This window comes from Salvelinus fontinalis, chromosome 19, assembly GCF_029448725.1.
Source record: "Salvelinus fontinalis isolate EN_2023a chromosome 19, ASM2944872v1, whole genome shotgun sequence".
NCBI lineage: Eukaryota > Metazoa > Chordata > Actinopteri > Salmoniformes > Salmonidae > Salvelinus > Salvelinus fontinalis.
Window position 1 is genome coordinate 32,352,892 of NC_074683.1, and position 26,279 is coordinate 32,379,170.

The 26,279-nt window shown below is 49.3% G+C and overlaps 1 protein-coding gene across 2 annotated transcripts in view; it reads right to left on the reverse strand.

The window, feature by feature from the left end:
* Positions 1-26,279, reverse strand: part of LOC129816626 (DNA-binding protein SATB2-like) — an 89,690-nt gene that overhangs the window by 42,699 nt on the left and 20,712 nt on the right. For both annotated transcript variants that reach the window (XM_055871340.1, XM_055871339.1), the window contains exons 2-3: positions 13,636-13,860; positions 470-673 (exon numbers count right to left, since the gene is read on the reverse strand). In XM_055871340.1, the coding sequence (XP_055727315.1) occupies positions 470-673; positions 13,636-13,816 (385 nt within the window). In that variant the 5' untranslated portion in view covers positions 13,817-13,860. The remainder of the gene's footprint in view (positions 1-469; positions 674-13,635; positions 13,861-26,279) is intronic.

Here is a 26,279-nt window from a genome sequence, read left to right on the forward strand (position 1 = left end):
TTGTCCTCTGTAGCTCAGTTGGTAGAGCGTGGTGCTTGTAACGCCAGTGGGTTTGATTCCTGGGACCAGGCATACATAAAATGCATACACGCATGACTGTACGTTGCTTTGGATAAAAGCGCCTGCTAAATGGCATATATTATTTTGGCTGATAGAGCCTTTGTGTCTGGTGTTTTGTGGTGAGCTATTCAGTTCAAGCGTTTGGGGTTATGACTGGTGTTTTGTGGTGAGGTATTCAGTTCAAGCGTTTGGGGTTATGACTGGTGTTTTGTGGTGAGGTATTCAGTTCAAGCGTTTGGGGTTATGACTGGTGTTTTGTGGTGAGGTATTCAGTTCAAGCGTTTGGGGTTATGACTGGTGTTTTGTGGTGAGGTATTCAGTTCAAGTGTTTGGGGTTATGACTGGTGTTTTGTGGAGAAGTGCTCAGTTCAAGTTATGGATGGTGTTTTGTGGAGGCTACAATACTCACCCTGGGCCTGAGCAGCAGAGCTGTGGGAGTACCCCAGGGCCTGCAGGGCCGTCTCCACCAGCTGGTTGAAGAGGATGTCTTTCCTGACCAGGACAAACTCAGCATGCTCCTCTCTGTGGCCCTCACTCCTCTCCACCTCCTCACGTTGCATCCCCCCACCAGGCCCTGCCTGCTCCACCACACAGAATACTGGGATCATCAGACCTGGGGGAGGGAAATCAGAACGTTAGGCAAAATAAACAACTTAGGCTAAGCGAGTACAATATTAGGTCTAATTACATAGAATGCTGCTGACTTGGGTGGCTGTTAAATCACCTGTTGTGTATACTGATAGGAATCCAGACAATGCAAAGATCTAAAGTCGCTAATCTAACGGCAAAGAAATTCTTAAGATTATAGGTAATACTAGAAGAATGGATATCCAAAGACATTATAAAAAAGGACCTATAAAAAAACTAAGTGTTTAATAAATGTAAAAGCTTCACACTGTTTTCCACAAATATCTATTCATAACTATCACTATCTATTCCATAACTATCTATTGTCACGACTTCCGCCGAAGTCGGTCCCTCTCCTTGTTCGGGCGGCATTCGGCGGTCGACGTCACCGACCTTCTAGCCATCACTGATACATTTTTCATTTTCCATTGGTTTTGTCTTGTCTTCCATCACACCTGGTTCCAATCCCATCAATTACATGTTGTGTATTTAACTCTCTGTTTCCCCTCGTGTCCTTGTCGGTGATTGTTGTATGCATTGGTGCTAATTATGTTCTGGTGTGCGACGGGTTTTGTACCCACTTTCATTATTTTTGTATATTTTGGTTTTCGGAGTTTGTGAGCACTTATTAAACGACTCAGTTTATACCAAGTTCGTTCTCCTGCGCCTGACTTCCCTGCCACCAACACGCACCCACTGCAGAATCACCGACCACAACTACGGAGTCAGCAGGAGAAGGTGCCCCGGCCATTGAGGTGGAAGAGCGCGTCCAAGAGCATGTGGTTATGCTTCACCATCTTGGCACCGCCACGTATCGTGTTGTCAAGACAATGGACCGCTGGGAGAGACAGGGAGTTCTTCCAGCGCCTTCACCAGCACACCCGGGTTCTCTCCTGAGCACCCCTTTCCCGCCTGAACCCAGTGGAATCCGTCTCTCCTTGCCCCAGGAGTACGACGGGAGGGCTGCGAACTGCCAGGGGTTCTTATTACAATTAGACCTCTATCTGGCCACCGTCCACCCGGCTCCATCGGGCCGTGAGAGGGTGTCCGCCCTCGTCTCGTGCCTCACCGGGAGAGCCCTGGAGTGGCCCAACGCCGTGTGGAGAGAGGGAGCTGCGGCGTTAGACCATTTTGAGGAGTTCATCCGCCGTGAGCACCTCTACCATCTGAGGCAGGAGACGAAGAGCGCCCAGGAGTTCGCCCTGGATGGACCTACAGGGCCCTGATCGACCAGTACCGCTGCAGTCTGCGCAAGGACGTCCGTCGGGAGATGGCCTGCAGAGACACCACCCTCACGTTTGACCAGCTGGTGGATCTGTCCATCCGGGTGGACAACCTGCTGGCTACTCACGGACGTTCAGATCGGGGTCTGGTGGTTCCATCCTCCCGCACCCCCTGTCCGATACCCATGGAGCTGGGAGGGGCGGTGCGCAGGGAGACCGGAGGGGGTTCCCGCTCGTGCACCATCTGTGGCCGCAGAGATCACACTGCCGGTCGGTGCCGGGTTGGTTCCTCTGGGAATCCAGGCAGCAGGCAGGGCGCTCTGGCGTCACCCTAGGTGAGCCGGCACCAATCTCACCCAGAGCCCTCTGTTGCACATATGTTTGTGTTTGTCACGTTCCCTGAGTTTTCCCCGCATTCCCAGCCTAAGGCGCTAGTCGATTCAGGCGCGACTGGGAATTTTATTGATAGGGCTTTAGCCCATAGTTTAGGGATCCCCATCGTTCCCGTGGATATGCCCTTCCCCGTTCACGCCTTAGATAGTCGACCATTAGGGTCAGGGTTAATTAGGGAGGTCACCGCGCCTTTGGGCATGGTGACGCAGGAGGGTCATACGGAGAGAATTAGTCTCTTCCTTATTGACTCTCCTGCGTTTCCTGTGGTGCTGGGCCTACCCTGGTTAGCTTGTCATAACCCCACTGTTTCTTGGCCACAGAGGGCTCTCACGGGGTGGTTGCGAGCGTTTAGGGGTTTCCTCACAGGCGTTTAGGGGTTTCCGTTGGTGCTACTACGGTGGAGAGTCCAGACCAGGTCTCCACCATGCGCATTCCCCCTGATTATGCCGATTTGGCTCTCCAATTACCACGTCAGCGATGGGGCGATTGTGCGATAGATCTCCTGGTAGACGCTGCACTTCCCAGGAGTCACGTGTATCCCCTCTCACAGGCGGAGACGGAGGCTATGGAAACATATGTCTCCGAATCTCTGGAGCAGGGGTACATTCGGCCCTCCACTTTACCTGCCTCCTCGAGTTTCTTTTTTGTGAAGAAGAAGGATGGCGGTCTATTGAGGTATCAACCAAATCGCTGTGAGGTACAGTTACCCGCTGCCTCTCATAGCCAGTGCGATCGAGTCAATGCACGGGGCGCGCTTCTTCACAAAATTGGATCTCAGGAGCACTTACAACCTGGTGCGTATCCGGGAGGGGGACGAGTGGAAGACGGCATTTAGTACCACCTCAGGGCACTATGAGTACCTCGTCATGCCGTACGAGTTGATGAATGCTCCATCAGTATTCCAGGCCTTTGTAGACAAGATTTTCCGGGACCTGCACAGGCAGGGTGTAGTGGTGTATATTGATGACATTCTGATATACTCCGCTACACGCGCCGAGCATGTGCCCCTGGTGCGCAGGGTGCTTGGTCGGCTGTTGGAGCATGACCTGTACGTCAACGCTGAGAAATGTCTGTTTTTCCCAACAGTCCGTCTCCTTCCTAGGGTACCGCATTTCCACTTCAGAGGTGGAGATGGAGAGTGACCGCATTTCAGCCGTGCGTAATCCTTTACCATGGTGGGCCGACTCCCACCATGGTAAAGGAAGTGCAGCGGTTTCTAGGGTTTTCCAACTACTACCGGAGGTTTATCCGGGGCTTTGGTCAGGTAGCGGCTCCCATTACCTCACTGCTGAAGGGGGGACCAGTGCGTTTGCAGTGGTCAGCTGAGGCGGAAAGAGCTTTTGGTCAGCTGAGGGCTCTGTTTACCTCGGCTCCCGTGCTGGCTCATCCTGATCCCTCTTTGGCGTTCATAGTGGAGGTGGACGTGTCCGAGGCTGAGATAGGAGCCATGCTCTCTCGGGGTTCGTGTACGCCACCAAAGCTCCGCCCCTGTGCCTTCTTTTAGAAGAAGCTCAGCCCGACGGAGCGAAACTATGACGTGGGGTACTGGGAGTTGTTGGCTGTCGTCAAGGCTTTGAAGGCATGGAGACATTGGCTTGAGGGGGCTAAACACCCTTTTCTCATCTGGACTGACCACCGCAATCTGGAGTACATCCTCGCGGCAAGGAGACTGAATCCTCGCCAGGCAAGGTGGGCCATGTTTTTTACACGTTTTGTTTTAACCCTATCCTACAGACCAGGTTCCCAGAACGCGAAGGCAGACGCACTGTCACAGAGGAGCGGCCCATGGATCCCACTCCCATACTCCCGGCCTCTTGCCTAGTGGCACTGGTAGTCTGGGGGTCTCGGTCAGCCTTACCTCAGGTTTTCACCCCGAGAGTAACGGGCAGGTGGAGAGAGTTAACCAGGGTGTGGGTAGGTTTCTGAGGTCTTATTGCCAGGACCGGCAGGGGGAGTGGGCGGCCCTGGGCAGAGATGGCCCAGAACTCGCTCCGCCACTCCTCCACTCCTCCACTAACCTTTCTCCCTTCCAGTGTGTCTTGGGGTATCAGCTGGTTCTGGCTCCTTGGCATCAGAGTCAGACCGAGGCTCCTGTGGTGGACGACTGGTTCCGGCGCGCGGAGGAAGCATGTCCACCTTCAGCGCGCCGTACTGAGCCAGAAAAGGGGCGCAGACCGTCACCGCAGTGAGGCCCCGGTGTTCGCACCTGGGGACAGGGTCTGGCTCTCGACCCGAAACCTGCCCCTCCGCCTGCCCTGTCGGAAGCTGGGTCCGCAGTTTGTGGGGCCATTTAAAGTCCTGAGGAGACTGAACAAGGTATGTTACAGGTTACAGCTTCCCCCCGATTACCGCATTAACCCCTCGTTCCATGTGTCTCTCCTCAGGCTGGTGGTGGCTGGCCCGCTCCAGGAGTCTGAGGTGCAGGAGGTTCCTCCACCCCCTCTGGACATCGAGGGTGCCCCGGCGTACTCCGTTCGATCCATACTGGATTCGAGACGTCAGGCGAGGGGCCTTCAGTACCTCGTGGACTGGGAGGGGTATGGTCCGGAGGAGAGATGCTGGGTTCCGGTGGAGGACGTGTTGGATCCTTCTATGCTGCGAGATTTCCACGCAGCTGGAGCCGCGCATCGGGGAGGGTACTGTCACGACTTCTGCCGAAGTCGGTCCCTTGTTCGGGCGGTGTTCGGCGGTCGACGTCACCGATCTTCTAGCCATCACTGATCCATTTTTCATTTTCCATTGGTTTTGTCTTGTCTTCCTTCACACCTGGTTCCAATCCCATCAATTACATGTTGGGTACTTAAACCTCTGTTTCCCCTCATGTCCTTGTTGGAGATTATTTGTTTGTGTGTTAGTGCTATTATGTGTTGGTGCGTGACGGGTTTTGTACCCATTTTATTATTTTTTGTATATTTTGGTTTTGGAGTTTGTTTGTAGTTGTTATTAAATGACTCTGTTTATACCAAGTTCGTTCTCCTGCACTTGACTTCCCTGCCACCAACACGCACACCTTACAATTCCATAACTATCTATTCCATAACTATCTTTTCCATAACTATCTTTTACATAACTATCTTTTACATAACTATCTATTCCATAACTATGTATTCCATAACTATGTAGTCCATAACTATCTATTCCATAACTATCTATTCCATAACTATGTATTCCATAACTATCTATTCCATAACTATGTATTCCATAACTATCTATTCCATAACTATCTATTCCATAACTATCTATTCCATAACTATGTATTCCATAACTATGTATTCCATAACTATCTATTCCATAACTATCTATTCCATAACTATGTATTCCATAATTATGTATTCCATAACTATCTATTCCATAACTATCTATTCCATAACTATGTATTCCATAACTATCTATTCCATAACTATGTATTCCATAACTATCTATTCCATAACTATCTATTCCATAACTATGTATTCCATAACTATGTATTCCATAACTATCTAAGTTATTTACATTCATTGAAGGTCAGACATGTGCAGTGGATGTACTTTAGACCCAATGGTAATACAAGCTACTGTGTTCATTATCAGTTCTTTCATATTTTATAATTACACAGAATTCAGTAGACATGGTATGCAATTTGAACGGCCTGGCTGGTGCTGATTTATCGTAGTTTAGCATCTCCATCTCTTCATTTGACTGTGTATGTCTCATCTCTTCATTTGACTGTGTATGTCTCATCTCTTCATTTGACTGTGTATGTCTCATCTCTTCATTTGACTGTGTATGTCTCATCTCTTCATTTGACTGTGTATGTCTCATCTCTTCATTTGACTGTTTATGTAGATTTTTTTCTAGCTTAACCGTTAGTTACATAGATAAAGCTGGAACCATGGTAACCGTTCCCAAAGTCACAACGGCCTAAACAATGCCCACACACATGGTTTTCTATGGTGTTCTTCTCTATGGCCCCACTATCCTTTTGGCACAGCAACAATTTCATTCCTCCTTCACCAATATTCCTCTTTTTACTAAAAGGCTTTTGGTTGTAGGCCACCTGTCGACTAATTAATTAAGGCTCTCACAAGAAATGAGGGTCTGAGCATTAGGCAAACTCCCTGCACTAATAATAAGAGTAGAGCTATACCACACACACCATTAGATCTCTCCCTCTCTCTTGTTTTAATCAGTCAATTGCTATATTTCTACTTCCTCTCCATGAATCATCCCGGCTCCCAGTTTGCTGGGCTCTTATGGAGTGAATTACAGACTGGAGCTCTGTGTGCCAATTCAAGTAAGTGAATTTTCCCCAACAGGCCAATATAACTGTCAACACAGAGCAGCTCCAACCAGCTCTCTCTCTCTCTCTCTCTCTCTCTCTCTCTCTCTCTCTATCTCTCTCTCCCTCTCTCCCTCTTTCCCTCTTTCCCTCTTTCCCTCTTTCCCTCTTTCCCTCTTTCCCTCTCTCTCATCCCCTACCTCATCTCCTTTCCAACATCTTTCCCTTTTTTCCCACTCTCTCGTAGTTCCCTCTTGCTGTAACTCAGTCTCCCTCTTTCTCCCTCCCCACCTCTCTGTCCCTCTCTCTCTCACTCTTCCCCTCTTTCTCCCTCCCTATCCCCCTCCCTCTCTCTCTCTCTTGCTCTCTCTCCTCCTCTCTCCCCCTCCATCTCGCTCTCTCTCCCTCTTCCCCTCTCTCTCTCTCTCCCTCTTCACCTCTCCCTCTTTCCCTCTCTCTCATCCCCTACCTCATCTCCTTTCCAACATCTTTCTCTTTTTTCCCACTCTCTCGTAGTTCCCTCTTGCTGTAACTCAGTCTCCCTCTTTCTCCCTCCCCACCTCTGTCCCTCTCTCTCTCACTCTCCCCCTCTTTCTCCCTCCCTATCCCCTCCCTCTCTCTCTCTCTTGCTCTCTCTCCCCCCCTCTCCCCCTCCACCTCTCCCTCTCGCTCTCTCTCCCTCTTCCCCTCTCTCTCTCTCTCTCCCTCTTCACCTCTCTCTCTCCCTCTCTCATCCCCTACCTTGTCTCCTTTCCAACACCTTTCTCTTTTTCCCCACTCTCTCGTAGTTCCCTCTTGCTGTAACTCAGTTAGTCTCAGTATCTATCCCCCTGTCCTCCCTTTCCTCCAGACCTTGTTAGTAGTGTGATTGTGTGGGAATGGACATACAGTATGTATCCACTCCAGTTGCTGACAGGGCACAGGAAGAGAAGTACCTCTCCCCTCTATCACCTCTCCCACTATCCCCTCTATCACCTCTCCCACTATCACCTCTCCCCTCTCCCACTATCACCTCTCCCCCTAACCCTGTCACCTCTCCCCCTCCCCTATCAACTCTCCCCTCTCCCACTATCCCCTCTCCCACTATCCTCTCTCCCCCTCTCCCACTATCCCCACTATCCCCTCTCCCCTTCTCCCCTTTATCACCTCTCCCCCATGCCCTCTCTCCTCCCCCCATCACCTCTCCCCTCTCCCACTATCCCCTCTCCCACTATCCCCTCTTCACATCACCTCTCCCCTCTCACCATATCCCCTCTTCCTCTCCCCCATCACATCTCCCCCTATACCCTTTCCCTGTCTACCCTCTTCCCTCTCCCCCATCACCTCTTCCCCTATACCCTTTCCCTGTCTACCCACTCAACATCACCTCTCCCCATCTACCGTTTCCCCATCTCCCCTCTCCCCATCAGCTCTCCCCTTTCCCCATCACCTCTCCCCTCTCCCCATCACCTCTCCCCATCTACCCTTTCCCCATCTCCCCTCTCCCCATCACCTCTCCCCTCTCCCCATCACCTCTCCCTATCTACCCTTTCCCCGTCTCCCCTCTCCCCATCTACCCTTTCCCCGTCTCTCCTCTCCCCTCTCACCTCTTCCCTCTCCCCCATCACATCTTCCCTCTCCCCATCTCCCCTCTCCCCCATCACCTCTTCCCTCTCCCCATCTCCCCCTTTATTTTATTTCATTTTATTTATTCACTTTTATTTATTCAGCGGAACCTAATTGAGACCATTGTCTCATTTACAATGGTTCCCTGAGGACAAAAATGACATCAAGACAGCAAAAAATGCATTACTCATTTAACAACAGAGTTTTAAACTGCCCTATCGGCACCCGTGAATCCAGGTGGAATTTGTTTTGTAATGTATTCCATAACTGTGGTGCATTAAAACTAAAGGCGCATTTATCAAACTTTGTGGAGACAAGCGGGACCTCAAGAGTTAACCCTGCGAATGGGTTTGGTATCTCAAATTGTTATAATTCAACAAGGAAGTGAGGGATGTCTTGCTCCCACCGTCTTATAGGCAGAAACTCAAGCAGGATGTACCCGTGACTAGAACCCTTCAACGCTGGTCTGACCAATCGGAATCCATGCTTCAAGATTGTTTTGATCACTTGGACTGGGAAATGTTCCGGGCAGCCTCAGAGAATAACATTGATCTATACGCTGACTCAGTGAGTGAGTTTATAAGGAAGTGCATTGGAGATGTTGTACCTAGTGTGACTATTAAAACCTTCCCCAACCAGAAACCGTGGATAGATGGTGGCATTCGACATTTAAACGTGTTATCCATCATAAGGCTTCTGGCCCAGATGGCATCCCTAGCCGCGTCCTCAGAGCATCCGCAGAGCATCTGGCTGGTATGTTTACGGACATATTCAATCGCTCCCTATCCCAGTCTGCTGTCCCCACATGCTTCAAGATGGCCACCATTGTTCCTGTACCAAAGAACGCAAAGATAAATTAACTAAATGACTACCGCCCCGTAGCACTCACTTCTGTCATCATGAAGTGCTTTGAGAGACTAGTCAAGGATCATATCACCTCCACCTTACCTGCCACCCTAGACCCACTTCAGTTTGCATACCGCCCCAACAGGTCCACAGACGATAAAATCACCATCACACTGCACACTGCCCTATCCCATCTGGACAAGAGGAATACCTATGTAAGAAAGCTGTTCCTTGACTACAGCTCAGCATTCAACACCATAGTACCCTCCAAGCTCATCATTAAGCTTCAGGCCCTGGGTCTCAACCCCGCCCTGTGCAATTGGGTCCTGGACTTTCTGACGGGCCACCCCCAGGTGGTGAAGGTAGGAAACAACATCTCCACTTCGCTGATCCTCAACACAGGGGCCCCACAAGGGTGCGTTCTGAGCCCTCTCCTGTACTCCCTGTTCACCCATGACTGCGTGGCCAAGCACGCCTCCAACTCAATCATCAAGTTTGCAGACGACACAACAGTAGTGGGCGTGATTACCAACAACGACGAGACAGCCTACAGGGAGGAGGTGAGGGCATCCGGTGTGTGGTGTCAGAAAAACAACCTCTCACTCAACGTCAACAAAACAAAGGAGATGATCGTGGACTTCGGGAAACAGCAGAGGGAGCACCCCCCTATCCACATCGATGGGACAGTAGTGGAGAAGGTGGAAAATGTAAGTTCCTCGGCGTACACATCACGGACAAACTGAAATGGTCCACCCACACAACCTCAGGAGGGTGAAGAAATTTGGCTTGTCACCTAAAACCCTCACAAACTTTTACAGATGCACAATTGAGAGCATCCTGTCGGGATGTATCACCGCCTGGTACGGCAACTTCCCCGCCATCAACCGCAAGGCTCTGCAGAGGGTGGTGCGGTCTGCACAACGCATCACCGGGGGCAAACTATCTGCCCTCCAGGACACCTACACCACCCGATGTCACAGGAAGGCCAACAATATCATCAAGGACAACAACCACCCGGCCACTGCCTGTTCACCCTGCTACCATCCAGAAGGCGAGGTCAGTACAGGGGCATCAAAGCTGGGACGAAGAGACTGAAAAACAGCTTCTATCTCAAGGCCATCAGACTGTTAAACAGACATCACAAGCACTGAGAAGCTGCTGCCTTTCCACAGACTCAAATCATTGGCCACTTAAATAAATGGATCACTAGTCACTTTAAATAATGCCACTTTAATAATGTTTACATATCTTACATTACTCATCTCCATCTTGCCTATGCTGCTCGGGCATCGCTCTTCCATATATTTATATGTACATATTCTTATTCCATCCCTTTACATTTGTGTGTATTAGGTAGTTGTTGTGGAATTGTTAGATTACTTGTTGATATTACTGCACTGTCGGAACTAGAAGCACAAGCGTTTCGCTACACTCACATTAACATTGCTAACCATGTGTATGTGAATAAATACAATTTGATTTGATTTGTATGTCTGTTGGAAGCTTGTGGAGCAGAGCTTTTTAAACAACGTGTGAGTAATGATGGGATCTACGGGGCTTTAGGCCCAGCTGACCTTCTGATACAGGATGCAGTGATGGTTATTAAAACGGTCTCCTACTGTATAACAACATGTGAGTAATGAAGGGATCTACGGGGCTTTAGGTCCAGCTGACCTTCTGATACAGGATGCAGTGATGGGTATTAAAACTGTCTCCTACTGTATAACAACATGTGAGTAATGATGGGTATTAAAACGGTCTCCTACTGTATAATAAAACAGGGGGCGCTATGTTAGACGGCATTCAAAGGTTTAAGAGTAGTGGCTGCTGCATTTTGATAAATGGTGTCACCATAGTCTAGATCTGGCAGGAAAGTTGACTGTACGATTGTTTGGGGCATTTAATTGCAATTCATCTGATCACACTTCATAACATTCTGGAGTATATGCAAATTGCCATCATACAAACTGAGGCAGCAGACTGTGAAAATTAATATTTGTGTCATTCTCAAAACTTTTGGTCACGACTGTACAATCTGCTTCCTGCTGTTTAGAGAGAGACATGATCTATTGTAAAAAATAAGCTTTAAATCTTCGTTTTTTAACTTGCTCATCGGTATGTTTTTTAAGCGTTAGATCTTTATCAATCCAAACGGACAGATATTTACAGTGGGAACCCGCTCAATGAGAGAACCATCCAATGAGTGAATATGTAGCCATCTGTCACGACTCCGACCGAGGCAGGCTCTCCTTCCCGTTCGGGTGGCGCTCGGCGGTCGTCGTCACCGGCCTATTAGCTGCCACTGATCCTTTTCTCCCCCTCCTTATGTGTTTATTGATTACACCTGTTTTCATTTGTTGGTAATTAGTTGGGCTTATCAGTCAGCCGGCCCGCCCGGTTCTTTGTGCGGGATTATTAGTTGTTAAGCGTGGTGTCTGTTTTGTACTACGTGTCTACATGGTTACTGGACTGCTTTCATTCCCCCCCGTGTCTGGGGTAGTTTTTTGTGAGCACCCAGTATATTAGAAGGGTGACTTTAGTTTCTCAGTGTTCATTAAAAGGGAACATTTGTTATTGCACCCTCTGCTTCCTGCATTTGACTTCGCACTCCGACACCCAGTCCTTACACCATCTGAGACATTTTTCTGTGAATTTCATTAACAACATATATTTAGTTTTTCTCGCATTAAGTACACGTTTTAAATCAACAAGGGCTTTCTGTAATGTAACGAAATCAGATTGCAGCTCTAACATAGCTTGGTCAATAGTCGTTACAATAGCAAACAGAACCATATCGTCTGCATTCAGCCGATACGATTATCCCCTCTTTACCCCCTCATGCTCATCTCCAAGTTCCCTGTCTCTTCTCTAATATACTCTATTGTGTGTGTGTGTGTGTGTGCGTGTGTGCGTGTGTGCGTGTGTGTGTGTGTGTGTGTGTGTGTGTGTGTGTGTGTGTGTGTGTGTGTGTGTGTGTGTGTGTGTGTTTGTTTACTGGACATTCCCACTCATACATTCTGAACCGTATGTATGCGGAGTGATCGATAACCTAGAGAGGAGTATAAATCAGCTTCATACAGTGCTACTTTGTTCAGTAACCACAGTGTTTTATATAGTTCCCAGTCCTATGGAGCTGCCTAGATCTACACAGCATGGCACAGTACAGGATGGAATTGATCCTATTATACAGTCCTATAAAATACTGCAATGAGCCTCATGAACTCTAGAGTGCATGACATTGTGCAGTACGATTACGGCCAGGAGTGCAGCCAGAACTCCAGTCCTGGCCCCAGTTACCAGAGGGTCAGGGCCAGAGAGAGAGAGAGAGTAAGACAGAGACAAAGAAAGAGACATTATAACTGTCAGGGCTGTGAGTTAGAGAATACCCGAGACCCGATCCAGATCCAGAATTCTAAATGATGTCACGGTTCTGGGTCAGCTCTGATCTGATTGTCACAGGTCTCGGGTATGTGTCATTTTAACTGACTTGTCCAGAAGGAACCATATAGATCCAAACGTGACAGCTGCAGTAGAGAGAGAGAAATTGTATCATTTATGCTGCTGCTCTTTGCTCTTCATGAGAGTGGTGCGTGTAGCTTGTTGTTGTTATTGGCCAATCATAGGTCATCAAAGCGGCAATAGGCTACAGTCATAGAGCCTCGCTCCATGTTAAAGGAGAAGGACAGGCTTCAATGACCAAGAGCCAACAGCTAGGCTGCTACTTAATATTCTGAATGGAGTTGTTGTTTGTAACTGTAGGATGAGAAAGTGCATGCAGCCTCAGTTAGCCTAGCTATCTAGCTAGCTTATCTAGCTTCTCCCAGGTTGATGTAGTCTCAGTTAGCCTAGCTATCTAGCTAGCTTATCTAGCTTCTCCCATGTTGATGTAGCCTCAGTTAGCCTAGCTATCTAGCTAGCTTATCTAGCTTCTCCCGGTTTGATGCAGCCACAGTTAGCCTAGCTATCTAGCTAGCTTCTCCTGGTTTGATGCAGCCACAGTTAGCCTAGCTATCTAGCGAGCTTATCTAGCTTCTCCCGGTTTGATGCAGCCTCAGTTAGCCTAGCTATATAGCTAGCTTATCTAGCTTCTCCCATGTTGATGTAGCCTCAGTTAGCCTAGCTATCTAGCTAGCTTATCTAGCTTCTCCCGGTTTGATGCAGCCACAGTTAGCCTAGCTATCTAGCTAGCTTCTCCTGGTTTGATGCAGCCACAGTTAGCCTAGCTATCTAGCTAGCTTATCTAGCTTCTCCCGGTTTGATGCAGCCTCAGTTAGCCTAGCTATATAGCTAGCTTATCTAGCTTCTCCCAGTTTGATGCAGTCAGGAAAGATTGGATTGGAACGGGTCTGGATCTAACCAGGTCTATATGGAATGGGTCTAATTGTCCTCGGGTCCATTCGGAACGGTACTCTATATTGTACTAATTTATGCATATCGGGTTCGGATGGAAAAGCCCCAGGTCCATTTCGGAACGGGTCCAATTTTTAGGACCTGTGAAGGCCTCTGCTGTGAGTGTGACTGCATCCTGATTCTCCTCACTTGGACACACCCCATTACGGATTTCACAGCATTGGATTGGTGTAAAGCAGTATCTATCTGTGGGTGTGTTTTGGGGTATCATACCTCCCAGGGGTCCGTGTGGGTTGCCGTTGTGGTGTAGGAGACATGGCCCAGTGGGGCTCCCGTTGCGCTCCAGACGCCCCATCTTCCCTGGCGGGGGTCCGCTGAGGTCCGGGCTGCCCCCCCGCCGCTCCCGCTCAGGACTGTCCTGCATGCGGGGGCTCTCCCCACCACTGCGCTCCATCCCCCTCCAACCACCAGGGGGAGCTAATGCCAGAGGGTAAGGGCCTAGCAGGGTAAGAGAGGAGGAAGAGGGGGGAAAGAGAGAGAGAGAGAAATTGACCAGGGTCAGGTTTTCCGATAGCGATTGAATTTAAGCTTAGGAGTGTTTTAACAATACGTTTTGTCAACAGCCGAAGATGTAACATGCATTTCCCAAAACATTTGCTAAGTGTGTCATTGAGGCATGTGTCAATACTGATAGGATCGAAGGAAAGCTTTCTCCATTCAAATCTTCCCTTATCATTAGAATTATTCCACAATACTGACGATGTATCAGCTCCAAGAAAGAGATCACCTACGGTTGCAAATATTGAGGCGGCTTATTCTAACGCTTAACCCTATAATAATGAATTAAATCAACATTTGGCACATCATTGCTCACATGTTAGGCTACACATCATGAAATACACTGAGTATACCAAACATTAGGAACAGCTTCCTAGTATTGAGTTGCACCCCTCCTCCCCCCGAAAAGCATTCCAGATGCTGGCCCATGTTGACTCCAATGCTTCCAACAGTTGTGTCAAGTTGGCTGGATGTCCTTTGGGTGGTGGATCATCCTTGATACACACAGGAAACCGTTGAGCGTGAAAAACCCATCAGCGTTGCAGTTCATGACACAAACCGGTGTGCCTGGCACCTACTACCATACCCTGTTCAAAGGCACTTACATTGTTTGTGTGGTTCATTCACCCTCTGAATGGCACATATACACAATCCATGTCTCAATTGTCTCAAGGCTTAAAAATCCTTATTTAATCTGTCTCCTCCCCTTTATCTACACTGATTGATCATAAGGGATAAGGTATCATAGCTTCAGCTGGATTCACCTGGTCAGGGAAAGAGCATGTGTTCTTAATGTTTTGTACACTCAGTGTATATCAAGACAAATTACAGACAGTAGAATAATAGAACTCAATTGATTGAACATGAAATGTATCTCAATATAATTTACATAGGCATATAGCCTACTGTATTTATATTTTAATGCAGACATCTCGGTTTTAATTTTTATACGTCGCTTGTTTGTATCAACTGCAAATACATTGGCAACTTTGTATTTGTAGTCAAATTTGTTGGTGGTAACAGAGGCGGATAAACCATGTGATCATGGCCTTAAATAAATATGAGAACACCGAGGTCCGGACTTTGGTCATTTTTCTAATAAAACAATTAAATACTAATATATATACACAAATAATACACAATAAAGGAAATCAATTATGGGTCAAAAGTCAACATGTAAATATTGCACCCAGTGTTCAGAATGTGTGTATTCATGATCTGAGTTCTAATCGCGCCTGCCTCTTTGCGAACAAGTGGAATCATGAACAGTGGTTTCTTCGTTATGTTCGCCTGCGTCCCCTGGATTTGCTGCCTGATTTGCCTTTTTAGCAGCACATTCACCACCAGAGGCGGACAGGACATCTGGCATCTCGGGCAATTACCTGACGGGCTGGTCCATTTTCTGCCTAGAAGGCCTGTCTAACTCTTTTGTTTTTGCGCAAAACTCTCGCTATCTGGCTATCTGGTGGGATTGTAGGGTGGTGTCTCCCTCTCCGTCTCCCTCTCCCTCTCCGTCTCCCTCTCCGTCTCCCTCTTTGTCTCCCTCTCTGTCTCCTCTGCCTCCCCCTCTGTCTCCTCTAGCCAAGCCACTTACATAGTCAGTCAGGAGTGACATTTGTTGGGTGTGTGTGTGTGTGTGTGTGTGTGTGTGTGTGTGTGTGTGTGTGTGTGTGTGTGTGTGTGTGTGTGTGTGTGTGTGTGTGTGTGTGTGTGTGTGTGTGTGTGTGTGTGTGTGTGTGTGTGTTCATGAGTCTGTTCATACGTGCGTTGTGTCCTGGGATCACTATTATTGGTCTGCCAAAGCTCTGATACTGGTATTGTGCTCTCATACTGGTATTGTGTTCTCATACTGGTATTGTGTTCTCATACTGGTGTTGTGTTCTCATACTGGTATTGTTCTCTCATACGGTTATTGTGTTCTCATACTGGTATTGTGCTCTCATACTGGTATTGTGCTCTATACTGGTATTGTGTTCTCATACTGGTATTGTTCTCTCATACTGGTATTGTGCTCTCATACTGGTATTGTTCTCTCATACTGGTATTGTGCTCTCATACTGGTATTGTGTTCTCATACTGGTATTGTGTTCTCATACTGGTATTGTTCTCTCATACGGTTATTGTGTTCTCATACTGGTATTGTTCTCTCATACTGGTATTGTTCTCTCATACTGGTATTGTTCTCTCATACTGGTATTGTGTTCTCATACTGGTATTGTTCTCTCATACTGGTATTGTGCTCTCATGCTGGTATTGTGCTCTCATGCTGGTATTATGCTCTCATACTGGTATTGTGTTCTCATACTGGTATTGTGTTCTCATACTGGTGTTGTGTTCTCATACTGGTATTGTTCTCTCATACGGTTATTGTGTTCTCATACTGGTATTGTGCTCTCATACTGGTATTGTGTTCTCATACTGGTATTGTTCTCTCATACTGGTATTGTTCTCTCATACTGGTATTGTTCTCTCATACTGGTATTGTGTTCTCATACTGGTATTGTTCTCTCATACTGGTATTGTGCTCTCATACTGGTATTGTTCTCTCATACTGGTATTGTGCTCTCATACTGGTATTGTGCTCTCATGCTGGTATTGTGCTCTCATGCTGGTATTGTGCTCTCATGCTGGTATTGTGCTCTCATACTGGTATTGTGTTCTCATACTGGTATTGTTCTCTCATACGGTTATTGTGTTCTCATACTGGTATTGTGCTCTCATACTGGTATTGTGCTCTCATACTGGTATTGTGCTTTCATGCTGGTATTGTGCTCTCATTCTGGTATTGTGTTCTCATAATGGTATTGTGTTCTCATACTGGTATTGTGTTCTCATACTGGTATTGTTCTCTCATACGGTTATTGTGTTCTCATACTGGTATTGTGTTCTCATACTGGTATTGTGTTCTCATACTGGTATTGTTCTCTCATACTGGTATTGTGCTCTCATACTGGTATTGTGTTCTCATACTGGTATTGTGTTCTCATACTGGTATTGTGCTCTCATACTGGTATCGTGTTCTCATACTGGTATTGTGCTCTCATACTGGTATTATGCTCTCATACTGGTATTGTTCTCTCATATTGGCATTGTGTTCTCATACACACAGAGAGAGAGAGAGCATGAGAGAGCGAGAGAGAGAGCGAGAGAGAGAGCGAGAGAGAGCGAGAGAGAGCGAGAGAGGCTATTTAAACATCTTAGGCTAAGCAAGTAAAATATTAGCTACAGTAGCTAATCTAACAGCAAGGATATTCTTAAAATTGAAGGTAATACTAGAGAGCAGAGAGCTGAGAGCAGAGAGAGCAGAGCAGAGAGAGAGAGAGAGCAGAGCAGAGAGAGAGCAGAGCAGAGAGAGAGCAGAGCAGAGAGGGAGAGAGCCAATTAGAGAGAGAGAGAGAGAGCAGAGCAGAGAGTGAGAGAGAATTACAAAAGATACCCATCACAGATGACTGGGGGAGGCTAAGAGGATGTATTTTATTTAGACCACAGGCATATCTGACCTTATTTTACTGCCTACAAATAAGTGGGGGAGGAAAATAGGAATTACCTAATTTTGGGAGCAAGAGGGAGGACCAAAAAATGTGACAAGAAAAAAAAATATGTATAAGACGTGTTTGAAAGCGAGGGACGATCCTCATCCTCTTCCCCTGATTATTTTTACAGAACTAGTCTCTCTCTCCCTGCTAACGCTGTCATAAGTCCCCACAAAGACAATGTTTTCATGCTGTGGTCTCTCTCCCTCTCTTCTCCCCATCCCTCTGTTCTTCCCCCTCTCCGGCTCACACACCGGGGATCGCCTCTCATTTCTCCGCTACAGAAGAGGAAAACACCACCAACATTGAAACAAAAACAAAAAACAGCCCACACACACCCAATCAAAGAGGAATTACGAGTTTGGTTGAAATTTCTAAATGAATAATAAATTAAAAACATTAGCCTTGGCATAATTTACAAGAAACTTTACGTGGGCCAAACAGTGGAGCTCACCAATGGGGGGGTACACAGTGGAGCTCACCAACGGGGGGGTACACAGTGGAGCTCACCAACGGGGGGGTACACAGTGGAGCTTACCAACGGGTGGGCGAGGGGTACACAGTGGAGCTTACCAACGGGGAGGTACACAGTGGAGCTCACCAACGGGGGGGGGTACACAGTGGAGCTCACCAATGGGAGGGTACACAGTGGAGCTCACCAAAGGGGGGGTACACAGTGGAGCTTACTAACAGGGGGGTACACAGTGGAGCTCACCAAAGGGGGGGTAACACAGTGGAGCTTACCAACGGGGGGGGTTATAGCTCAGTTACACCTTTAAATCCAACCTGCAGCTCTGTTGAAGAACAATAGAACAGCCACAGAAGCTTTATTTTGCTGTAATATACTGTCTAATGTCTACAGCTTTAGAAACAGCCATTAAACTCTCTACTCCAATATAAACTGCATGGAGACAAATTGACTCCCAACCTCCTGATTTTTTTTTTACTCCTTATTGCTTGGCTGGTGTCTTTACCACAACAACACAGAATAGAGGCTCCGGTACGCGAGCTAGCCCAGTGTGTGGTAGTCCACCAGGAAGGATATCATAGTAAATGGGAAGTTGTGCAGCAACAGTGAATAAGGTTCAGAAATTATAGGTTTCTCTTTTGCATAACGTTGAATCGTTGTATCTTCCTTCCTGCCACCCTGACCTCAGCTCCCTTCAATTCTCTCTCAGTTCATGTGATACAACCTCTCCTCTCTTCTTTAATGTGATGTTGGTTACTGTAGAGACCCAGTGAAGTCGTATCAATAAGGAGGAGGCTGATGCACCCCAGAGGACATTGTGCTGCCTCTCCATAGTCCTGACTATTATTTCTCGAGAGGAGGCAGACAAAACCCACTAACAATAGCAGCCTCACTGAAAGTATCAATATCTACGACAACCCCTTTTCAGTCAGATTCGGTGGTCTGGTGAAACATTCATCTTTCTGAATTATGGATAGAGTGTAAGAATGTGGCGTATATTAAATATGGAACCCAGAGCCAGACAATGCCTGTTAGCCTGTGGACCTGTACCGAGAGCAGAGCAGAGCCACCCATGTCTCATAGTGTCATTGTTGGGGTTGGGACTGTGTGTCTGTAGGGAGGGGGCTGGGGTTGGGGCTGTGTGTCTGTAGGGGGGGGGGGGGCTGGGGTTGGGGCTGTGTGTCTGTAAGGAGGGTGCTGGGGTTGGGGCTGTGTGTCTGTAGGGGGGGGGGGCTGGGGTTGGGGCTGTGTGTCTGTAGGGAGGGGGCTGGGGTTGTGTGTCTCTATGGGTGTGTGCGTAGGTGAGTGCCATGGCCTAGTCTAGACTTACAGGGAAAAATATGAGCGCATACACAAATGCAAGCACGGATGAATGCGCACACACACACACACACACACACACACACACACACACACACACACACACAGACAGACAGACAGACAGACAGACAGACAGACAGACAGACAGACAGACAGACAGACAGACAGACACACACAGATAGTTGTGTAATGGTTAAGAAGCACTTCCACACTGTATGTTGACAAAAGTTACTAACTGTTCTTACGACAGTTCGATATATCAACGGATTTCATGACCAATAAACGGATCTATCCAACAGGCCAGATATAACTGTTAGATGACTTGGCCTTGTCAGGTTCACCAGAAACAGATGTAGGATCTGAATTTGATCACCCTGTTGCAGGATAACTTTCCTGAGCAGGATATTTAAAACGTGTAGTGTATTTGAGGTTTAAAAAGGCTTCTGAAGTTTGGAATTTCCACTTTGAAATGTACATTTTTTTTATCAACCCCTACAAAAAAAGGCCATTAATTATAACCCACATAATAATTCACATTTCCCTGCTGTACCAAACTGTCTCAAATTAAGATCCTACTGTATCATACATTGTGATACTTATATAGTCCTGGGAGATCAACAGTGAGATAAAAGCATCAGTTAATATTGAGTCGATAAGAAGTTAAATATCTGTCCCAGAGACGGCCATCTTGTAAGGCCTTGTGATAACAGAGAAGACACAGAGGCATTTTTGAGACCTTGAGCAGCTATTTAGATACAAACTTATTTGAAATTCACCAACTTGATTATCTTGGACACGAAGGTTTTATCTACAATTCAAAATGGGCTACTCCTAAATTTCCCAGTCTCACACAGACACAACAAAAGCACAGGCACAGATGTAAGATCACAAAGGAAAAATACAGACCCACCCTTACTGATGGGACAATACTACAGAGCAATGAACACACCTATAAACAATCCGTGAAACACACAAACACACACGTGTAATTCTAAACCTTCCTACACTGTACGAGACACAGAGCAAAGAGTATTCATGAGTTTCCATCATCCTTTGTAATACTGGTGCCATCGGCCAACTCATATTAATTCTTAGAATTGTGCAGTCAAATGACAGGGTGGAACTGTGTATAACAGTAAGACCAAAGAGACTGTCTCTCCCTCTCTTTTCTTGTACACCTCCTATATTTTCCTCTCTCTCTTTCCTTCTCTCTCCCTCTCATTCACCTCCTCTCTCTCTTTTCCTCTCTCTCTCTCTCCCTCTCATTCACCTCCTCTCTCTCTTTTCCTCTCTCTCTCTCTCCCTCTCATTCATCTCCTCTCTCTGTTTTCTTCTCTCTCTCTCTCCCTCTCATTTACCTATCTCTCTCTCTCCCTCTCATTTACCTCCTCTCTCTCTCCCTCTCATTCACCTCCTCTCTCTCTTTTCCTCTCTCTCTCTCTCTCATTCATCTCCTCTCTCTGTTTTCTTCTCTCTCTCTATCCCTCTCATTTACCTCCTCTCTCTCTCCCTCTCATTTACCTATCTCTCTCTCTCCCTCTCATTTACCTCCTCCCTCTCTCTCTCTCTCTTTCTCTCATTTACCTCCTCTCTCTCGCTCCCTCCCATTGACCTATTCTCTCTCTCTCTCTCTCTCTCTCTCTCTCTCTCTCTCTCCTCTCTCTCTCTCCTCTCTCTCTCTCTCTCTCTCTCTCTCTCTCTCTCTCTCTCACTCTCTCTCCCCCTCTCATTTACCTCCGCTCTCTCTCTCTCTCCCCTTCTCATTTACCTCTTCTCTCTCTCCCCCTCTCATGTACCTCCTCTCTCTCTCGCTCTCCCTCTCATTCACCTGTCTCTCTCCCCCTCTCATTTACCTCCTCTCTCTCTCTCCCTCTCTCTCTCTCTCTCTCTCATTCACCTCCTCTCTCTATCATTCACCTCCTCTCTCTTTTCCTCTCTACCTTCCTCTATCCTCCCCTTCCACCTCCTCTCTTTTCTTAGCTGTCTTTCTCTAACTCTTTCTTGTCTTTTCTGCTCCATTTTTTGACAGAAAAGGGAGAGTTGCTCTGAGCCAGCTGTGCCACACACAGGAAACTGAGGCCACTAAATGGTGTTCTACAGTGATCTAAGTGTACTTACAAACATAAACACTATGGAGAGAAAGAGAGCGAGAGAGAGTTAAAGAGAGTTACAGAGACAGAGAGACGAATAGAAAGTAAAAGGGACAGGTTGAGGTGTGAATGACAGGGTGAGGGGTGAGAGACAGGGTTGGGGATGAGAGAGGGTGCGCGAGGGAGAGATTGTATTAGGACAGACGGAGAACAAAAGCGAGTGGAGGAGAAACGTTGTAAGTAAGAACACAGAGAAATATAGTCTGCAAGAATACACATATAAGGTGAATGATGGAAAAGACAAAATGCAGATAACCTGTGGAGATACAGAGCACACAAACAGAGGAAGGTTAAACATCTAAAGAGAAAACAAGACAAATTCCCAGTAGGTCTTCCTCCCCACATAGTAAACCACACATGCCTAGCCTGTCCCACAGGAACATATCTATTTGCTAACAGTGTGATAAGATTGTATTAAAGAAATGCTCCACCATAGAAATGCAAAACAGGAAGGGAGAAAGGCTTATGACACATTATTAACCATATTACCAGGAAAGATTAGATTAATCACATTACTGAACGTACACTCAGCAGAGCTCTGTTCTCCAATAAACACCTGGGCCGTGTCCCAAATGGCACCCTGTATAGTGTACTACTTTAGATGAGATCCCTATGAGCCCTGGTAAAAAACTAGTGCACTACATATGGAAAAGGGTGTCATTTGGGATAAAGCCCTGTTTTACAGCAGGGCTATCATCCTTTTGGCTAATGCTGCTCTCTATGACAGAGATAAAAGATGGGTAGAGGGAGAGATATTAGTGTTGCTATTTTATCCTCCGCTCTTTCTTTCTTTCCTTCTCTCTCCCTTTATTTCCCTCTCTTTCTTTCTTTCTTTCTCTCTTTTTTTCTCTTTAACTCTCTCTCTCTGTGTGTACTGGAGAGGAGGGATTGGCAGAAAGCTGCATACCATTGGGTTTTAATATGATAGCACCATCCTGCCACGAACCTGCCGCGCCACCACAACAACAAAAGTGTCAACGGAAATTATATGAAAACCTGTGTAGCTGAATGTGAGTCTTGTGATATTGTGGGGTGTTTATCTGTGAGTATGTTGATCATTCATGAAGTGCTGTAGTCGAGTATGTTGTGGTGCTCATGGGGGAGAGTTGTAGAGAGAGGGGGGAGTTGGAAGAGAGAGGGGGGAGTTGGAGAGAGGGGGAGAGTTGGAGAGAGGGGGAGAGTTGGAGAGAGAAGGGGGAGAGTTGTAGAGAGAGGGGGAGAGTTGTAGAGAGAGGGGAGAGTTGGAGAGAGAGGGGGAGAGTTGGAGAGAGGGGGAGAGTTGGAGAGAGGGGGAGAGTTGGAGAGAGAGGGGGGAGTTGGAGAGAGAGAGGGGGGAGTTGGAGAGAGAGGGGGGAATTGGAGAGAGAGGGGGGAGTTGGAGAGAGAGGGGGGAGTTGGAAAGAGAGGGGGGAGTTGGAAAGAGAGGGAGAGATGGAGAGGGGGGGTGAAGAGAGAGGGGGAGAGTTGTAGAGAGGGGGAGAGTTGTAGAGAGGGAGGAGAGTTGGAGGGTAGAGGGAGAGTTGGAGGGTAGAGAGGAGAGTGGAGGGGAGAGAGTTGGAGGGAGGGAGGGAGAGGTGAGAGAGAGGAGGGAGAGGTGGAGAGGGAGGGAGGGTAGTAGAGGGAGGGAGGAGTGGAGAGGGAGGGAGGAGAGTGGAGGGTAGAGAGCGGAGGAGAGTTGGAGAGAGAGAGGAGGGAGAGGTGGAGAGGGAGAGGAGGGTAGAGTAGGAGAGAGAGAGGGGAAGAGTTGGAGAGAGAGGGGAGGGAGTTGGTAGAGAGGGGGGGAGGGAGTTGGAGGGAGAGGAGGGTAGAGATGGAGGGAGAGGAGGGAGGGAGTTGGAGGGTAGAGAGTTGGAGGGATGGGGGGAGAGGGAGGGTAGAGAGGGAGGGTAGAGAGGGACAGCGGGAGTTGGTAGAGATGGGAGGGAGTTGGGGAGAGAGGGGGAGAGTTGGAGAGAGAGGGGGAGAGTTGGAGAGAGAGGAGGAGAGTTGGAGAGAGAGGGGGAGAGTTGGAGAGAGAGGGAGGAGTGGAGAGAGAGGGGGGAGTGGTAGAGAGAGGAGGGAGTGAAAGATAGAGGGGGAGGGAGTGGTAGAGAGAGAGGAGAGTGGTAGAGAGAGGGGGAGTGTAGAGAGGGAGGGAGGAGGTAGAGAGGGAGGGAGGGTAGAGAGAGGGGGTGAGGGAGGAGGGAGAGGTAGAGAGAGGGAGTGATAGAGAGGGAGGGAGGGAGGGAGGAGAGGGAGGGTAGAGAGGGAGGGAGGGTAGAGAGGGAGGGAGGGAGGGAGGGTAGAGAGGGAGGGAGGGAGAGAGGGAGGGAGGGTAGAGAGGGAGGGAGGGTAGAGAGGGAGGGGGAGGGTGGAGAGAGGGAGGGAGGGTAGAGAGGGAGGGAGGGTAGAGAGGGAGGGAGGTGGAGGGAGGGAGGGAGAGGTAGAGAGGGAGGGAGGGTAGAGAGGGAGGGAGGGAGGGAGGGAGGGAGGGTAGAGATGGAGGGAGGTGAGAGGAGGGAGGGAGGTAGAGAGGGAGGGAGGTGTAGAGAGAGGAGGGAGGGTAGAGAGGGAGGGAGGGTAGAGAGGGAGGGAGGGGAGAGAGAGGGAGGAGAGGGTAGTAGAGGGAGGGAGGGGAGAGAGGGAGGGAGGGAGAGAGGGAGGGTAGAGAGGGAGGGAGAGGTAGAGAGGGAGGGAGGGTAGAGAGGGAGGGAGGGTAGAGAGGGAGGGAGAGTAGAGAGGAGGGAGGAGTAGGAGGGAGGGAGGGTAGAGAGGGAGGGAGGGTAGAGATGGAGGGAGGGAGGGAGAGGGAGGGTAGAGAGGGAGGGAGGGTAGAGAGGGAGGGAGGGAGGGAGAGAGAGGGGAGAGGTAGAGAGGGAGGGAGGGTAGAGAGGGAGGGAGAGGTAGTAGAGGGAGGGAGGGAGGGAGGGGGAGAGGGTGAGAGGGAGGGAGGGGAGAGGAGGGAGGGTAGAGAGGGAGGGAGGGTGTAGAGGGAGGGAGAGAGTGGAGAGGAGGGAGGGAGGGAGTAGAGAGGGAGGGAGGGTAGAGAGAGGGAGGGAGGGAGTAGAGGGGGAGTGGAGGGAGGGAGGGTAGGGAGAGGGAGGGAGGGAGTGAGAGGGGGAGTAGAAGGGAGGGAGGGTAGAGAGGGAGGGAGAGGAGTAGAGGGGGAGGAGAGGGAGGGAGTGGAGGAGAGGGGAGAGAGGGAGGAGTAGAGAGGGAGGGAGGGTAGAGAGGGGAGGGAGGGTAGAGGAGGGAGGGAGGGTAGGAGGGGAGGGTAGAGAGGGAGGGGAGTAGAGGAGGGAGGTAGAGGGGGAGGGTAGAGGGGAGAGGGAGGGAGGGAGTAGAGGAGGGAGGGTAGAGGAGGGAGGGAGGGAGGTAGAGGGGAGGTAGAGGAGGGGAGGGAGGGTAGAGAGGGAGGGAGAGGGGGAGGGTGGAGTAGAGAGGGAGGGAGGGAGGGAGTTGGAGGGTAGAGGAGGGAGGGAGGGTAGAGAGGGAGGGAGGAGTGGAGGGTAGGAGGGTAGAGAGGGAGGGAGGGAGGGTAGGGAGAGGGAGGGAGGGTAGTGAGAGGGAGGGAGGGTAGAGAGGGAGGGAGGGTAGAGAGGGAGGGAGAGGAGTAGAGGGGGAGGAGAGGGGGAGAGGGAGGTAGAGGGTGAGTAGAGGGGAGGAGTAGAGAAGGGGGAGGGAGGGGGGGAGGGAGTAGAGAGGGAGGGAGGTAGAGAGGGAGGGAGGGTAGGAGGAGGGAGGGTAGAGGAGGGAGGGAGGGAGTTAGAGAGGGAGGGTGGAGGGGAGAGGGAGGGTGGGTAGAGAGGGTGGGAGGGTAGAGAGGGAGGGAGTAGAGAGGGCGAGGAGGGAGGAGAGGGAGGGAGGGTGAGAGAGGGAGGGAGGGAGTAGAGAGGGAGGGAGGGTAGAGAGGGAGGGAGGGTAGAGAGGGAGGGAGGTAGAGGGGGGAGGGTAGAGTAGAGAGGGGAGGGAGGGAGGGGGAGGGAGTGGTAGGAGGGAGGGAGGGAGGGTAGAGGGGGAGTAGAGAGGGAGGGTAGAGGGAGGTGAGGGGTAGTAGAGGAGGGAGGGAGGGTAGAGAGGGAGTGAGAGGGTAGAGAGGGAGTTGGAGGGTAGAGGGGGAGGGAGGGAGGGTGGAGAGTTGGAGTTAAAGGAGGGTAGTTAGAGGGGGAGAGGAGGAGATAGAGGGGGAGTGAGAGGGGGCGTTAGAGGGAGGGAGGGTAGGAGTGAGAAGGGGTAGTTAGAGGGAGGGAGTTGGAGGGAGAGAGTGAGTGAGAGGTGGGTAGAGAGGGAGGGAGAGGTGGAGTTAGAGGGAGGAGTTAGAGGGGGGAGTGGGAGGTAGAGGGGGAGGGTAGAGGGAGGAGAGGTGAGAGGGAGAGGAGGGTAGTGAGAGGAGGGAGGGTAGAGAGGGAGGGAGGGTTGAGAGGGAGAGGTGGGAGGGTAGAGGGGGAGAGTTGGAGGGTAGAGGGAGGGTGGGAGGGGTAGAGAGTTGGAGGGTCGAGGGGGAGGGAGAGGAGGGAGGGAGTTGGAGGGTAGAGCGGGAGTTGGAGGGGTAGAGAGTTGGAGTGAGAGGGGGAGTTAGAGGGAGGGAGGGTAGAGGGGGAGTTGGAGGGTAGGAGAGTTGGAGTTAGAGGGGTAGTTAGAGGGAGGGGAGTGAGAGGGGGGGAGTTGGAGGGTAGAGGGGGAGTGAGAGGGAGGCGAGTTGGAGGGTAGACGAGGGAGTTATAGGTAGGAGAGTTGGAGGGTAGAGGGGTAGTGAGAGGGGGAGTTAGAGGGGGGGAGTTGGAGGGGTAGAGGGGGAGTGAGAGGGGTAGAGAGTTGGAGGGAGGGAGGGGAGTTAGAGGGAGGGAGTTGGAGGGTAGAGGGGGAGTTAGAGGGGGAGAGTTGAGTTAGAGGGGGAGTTAGAGGGGT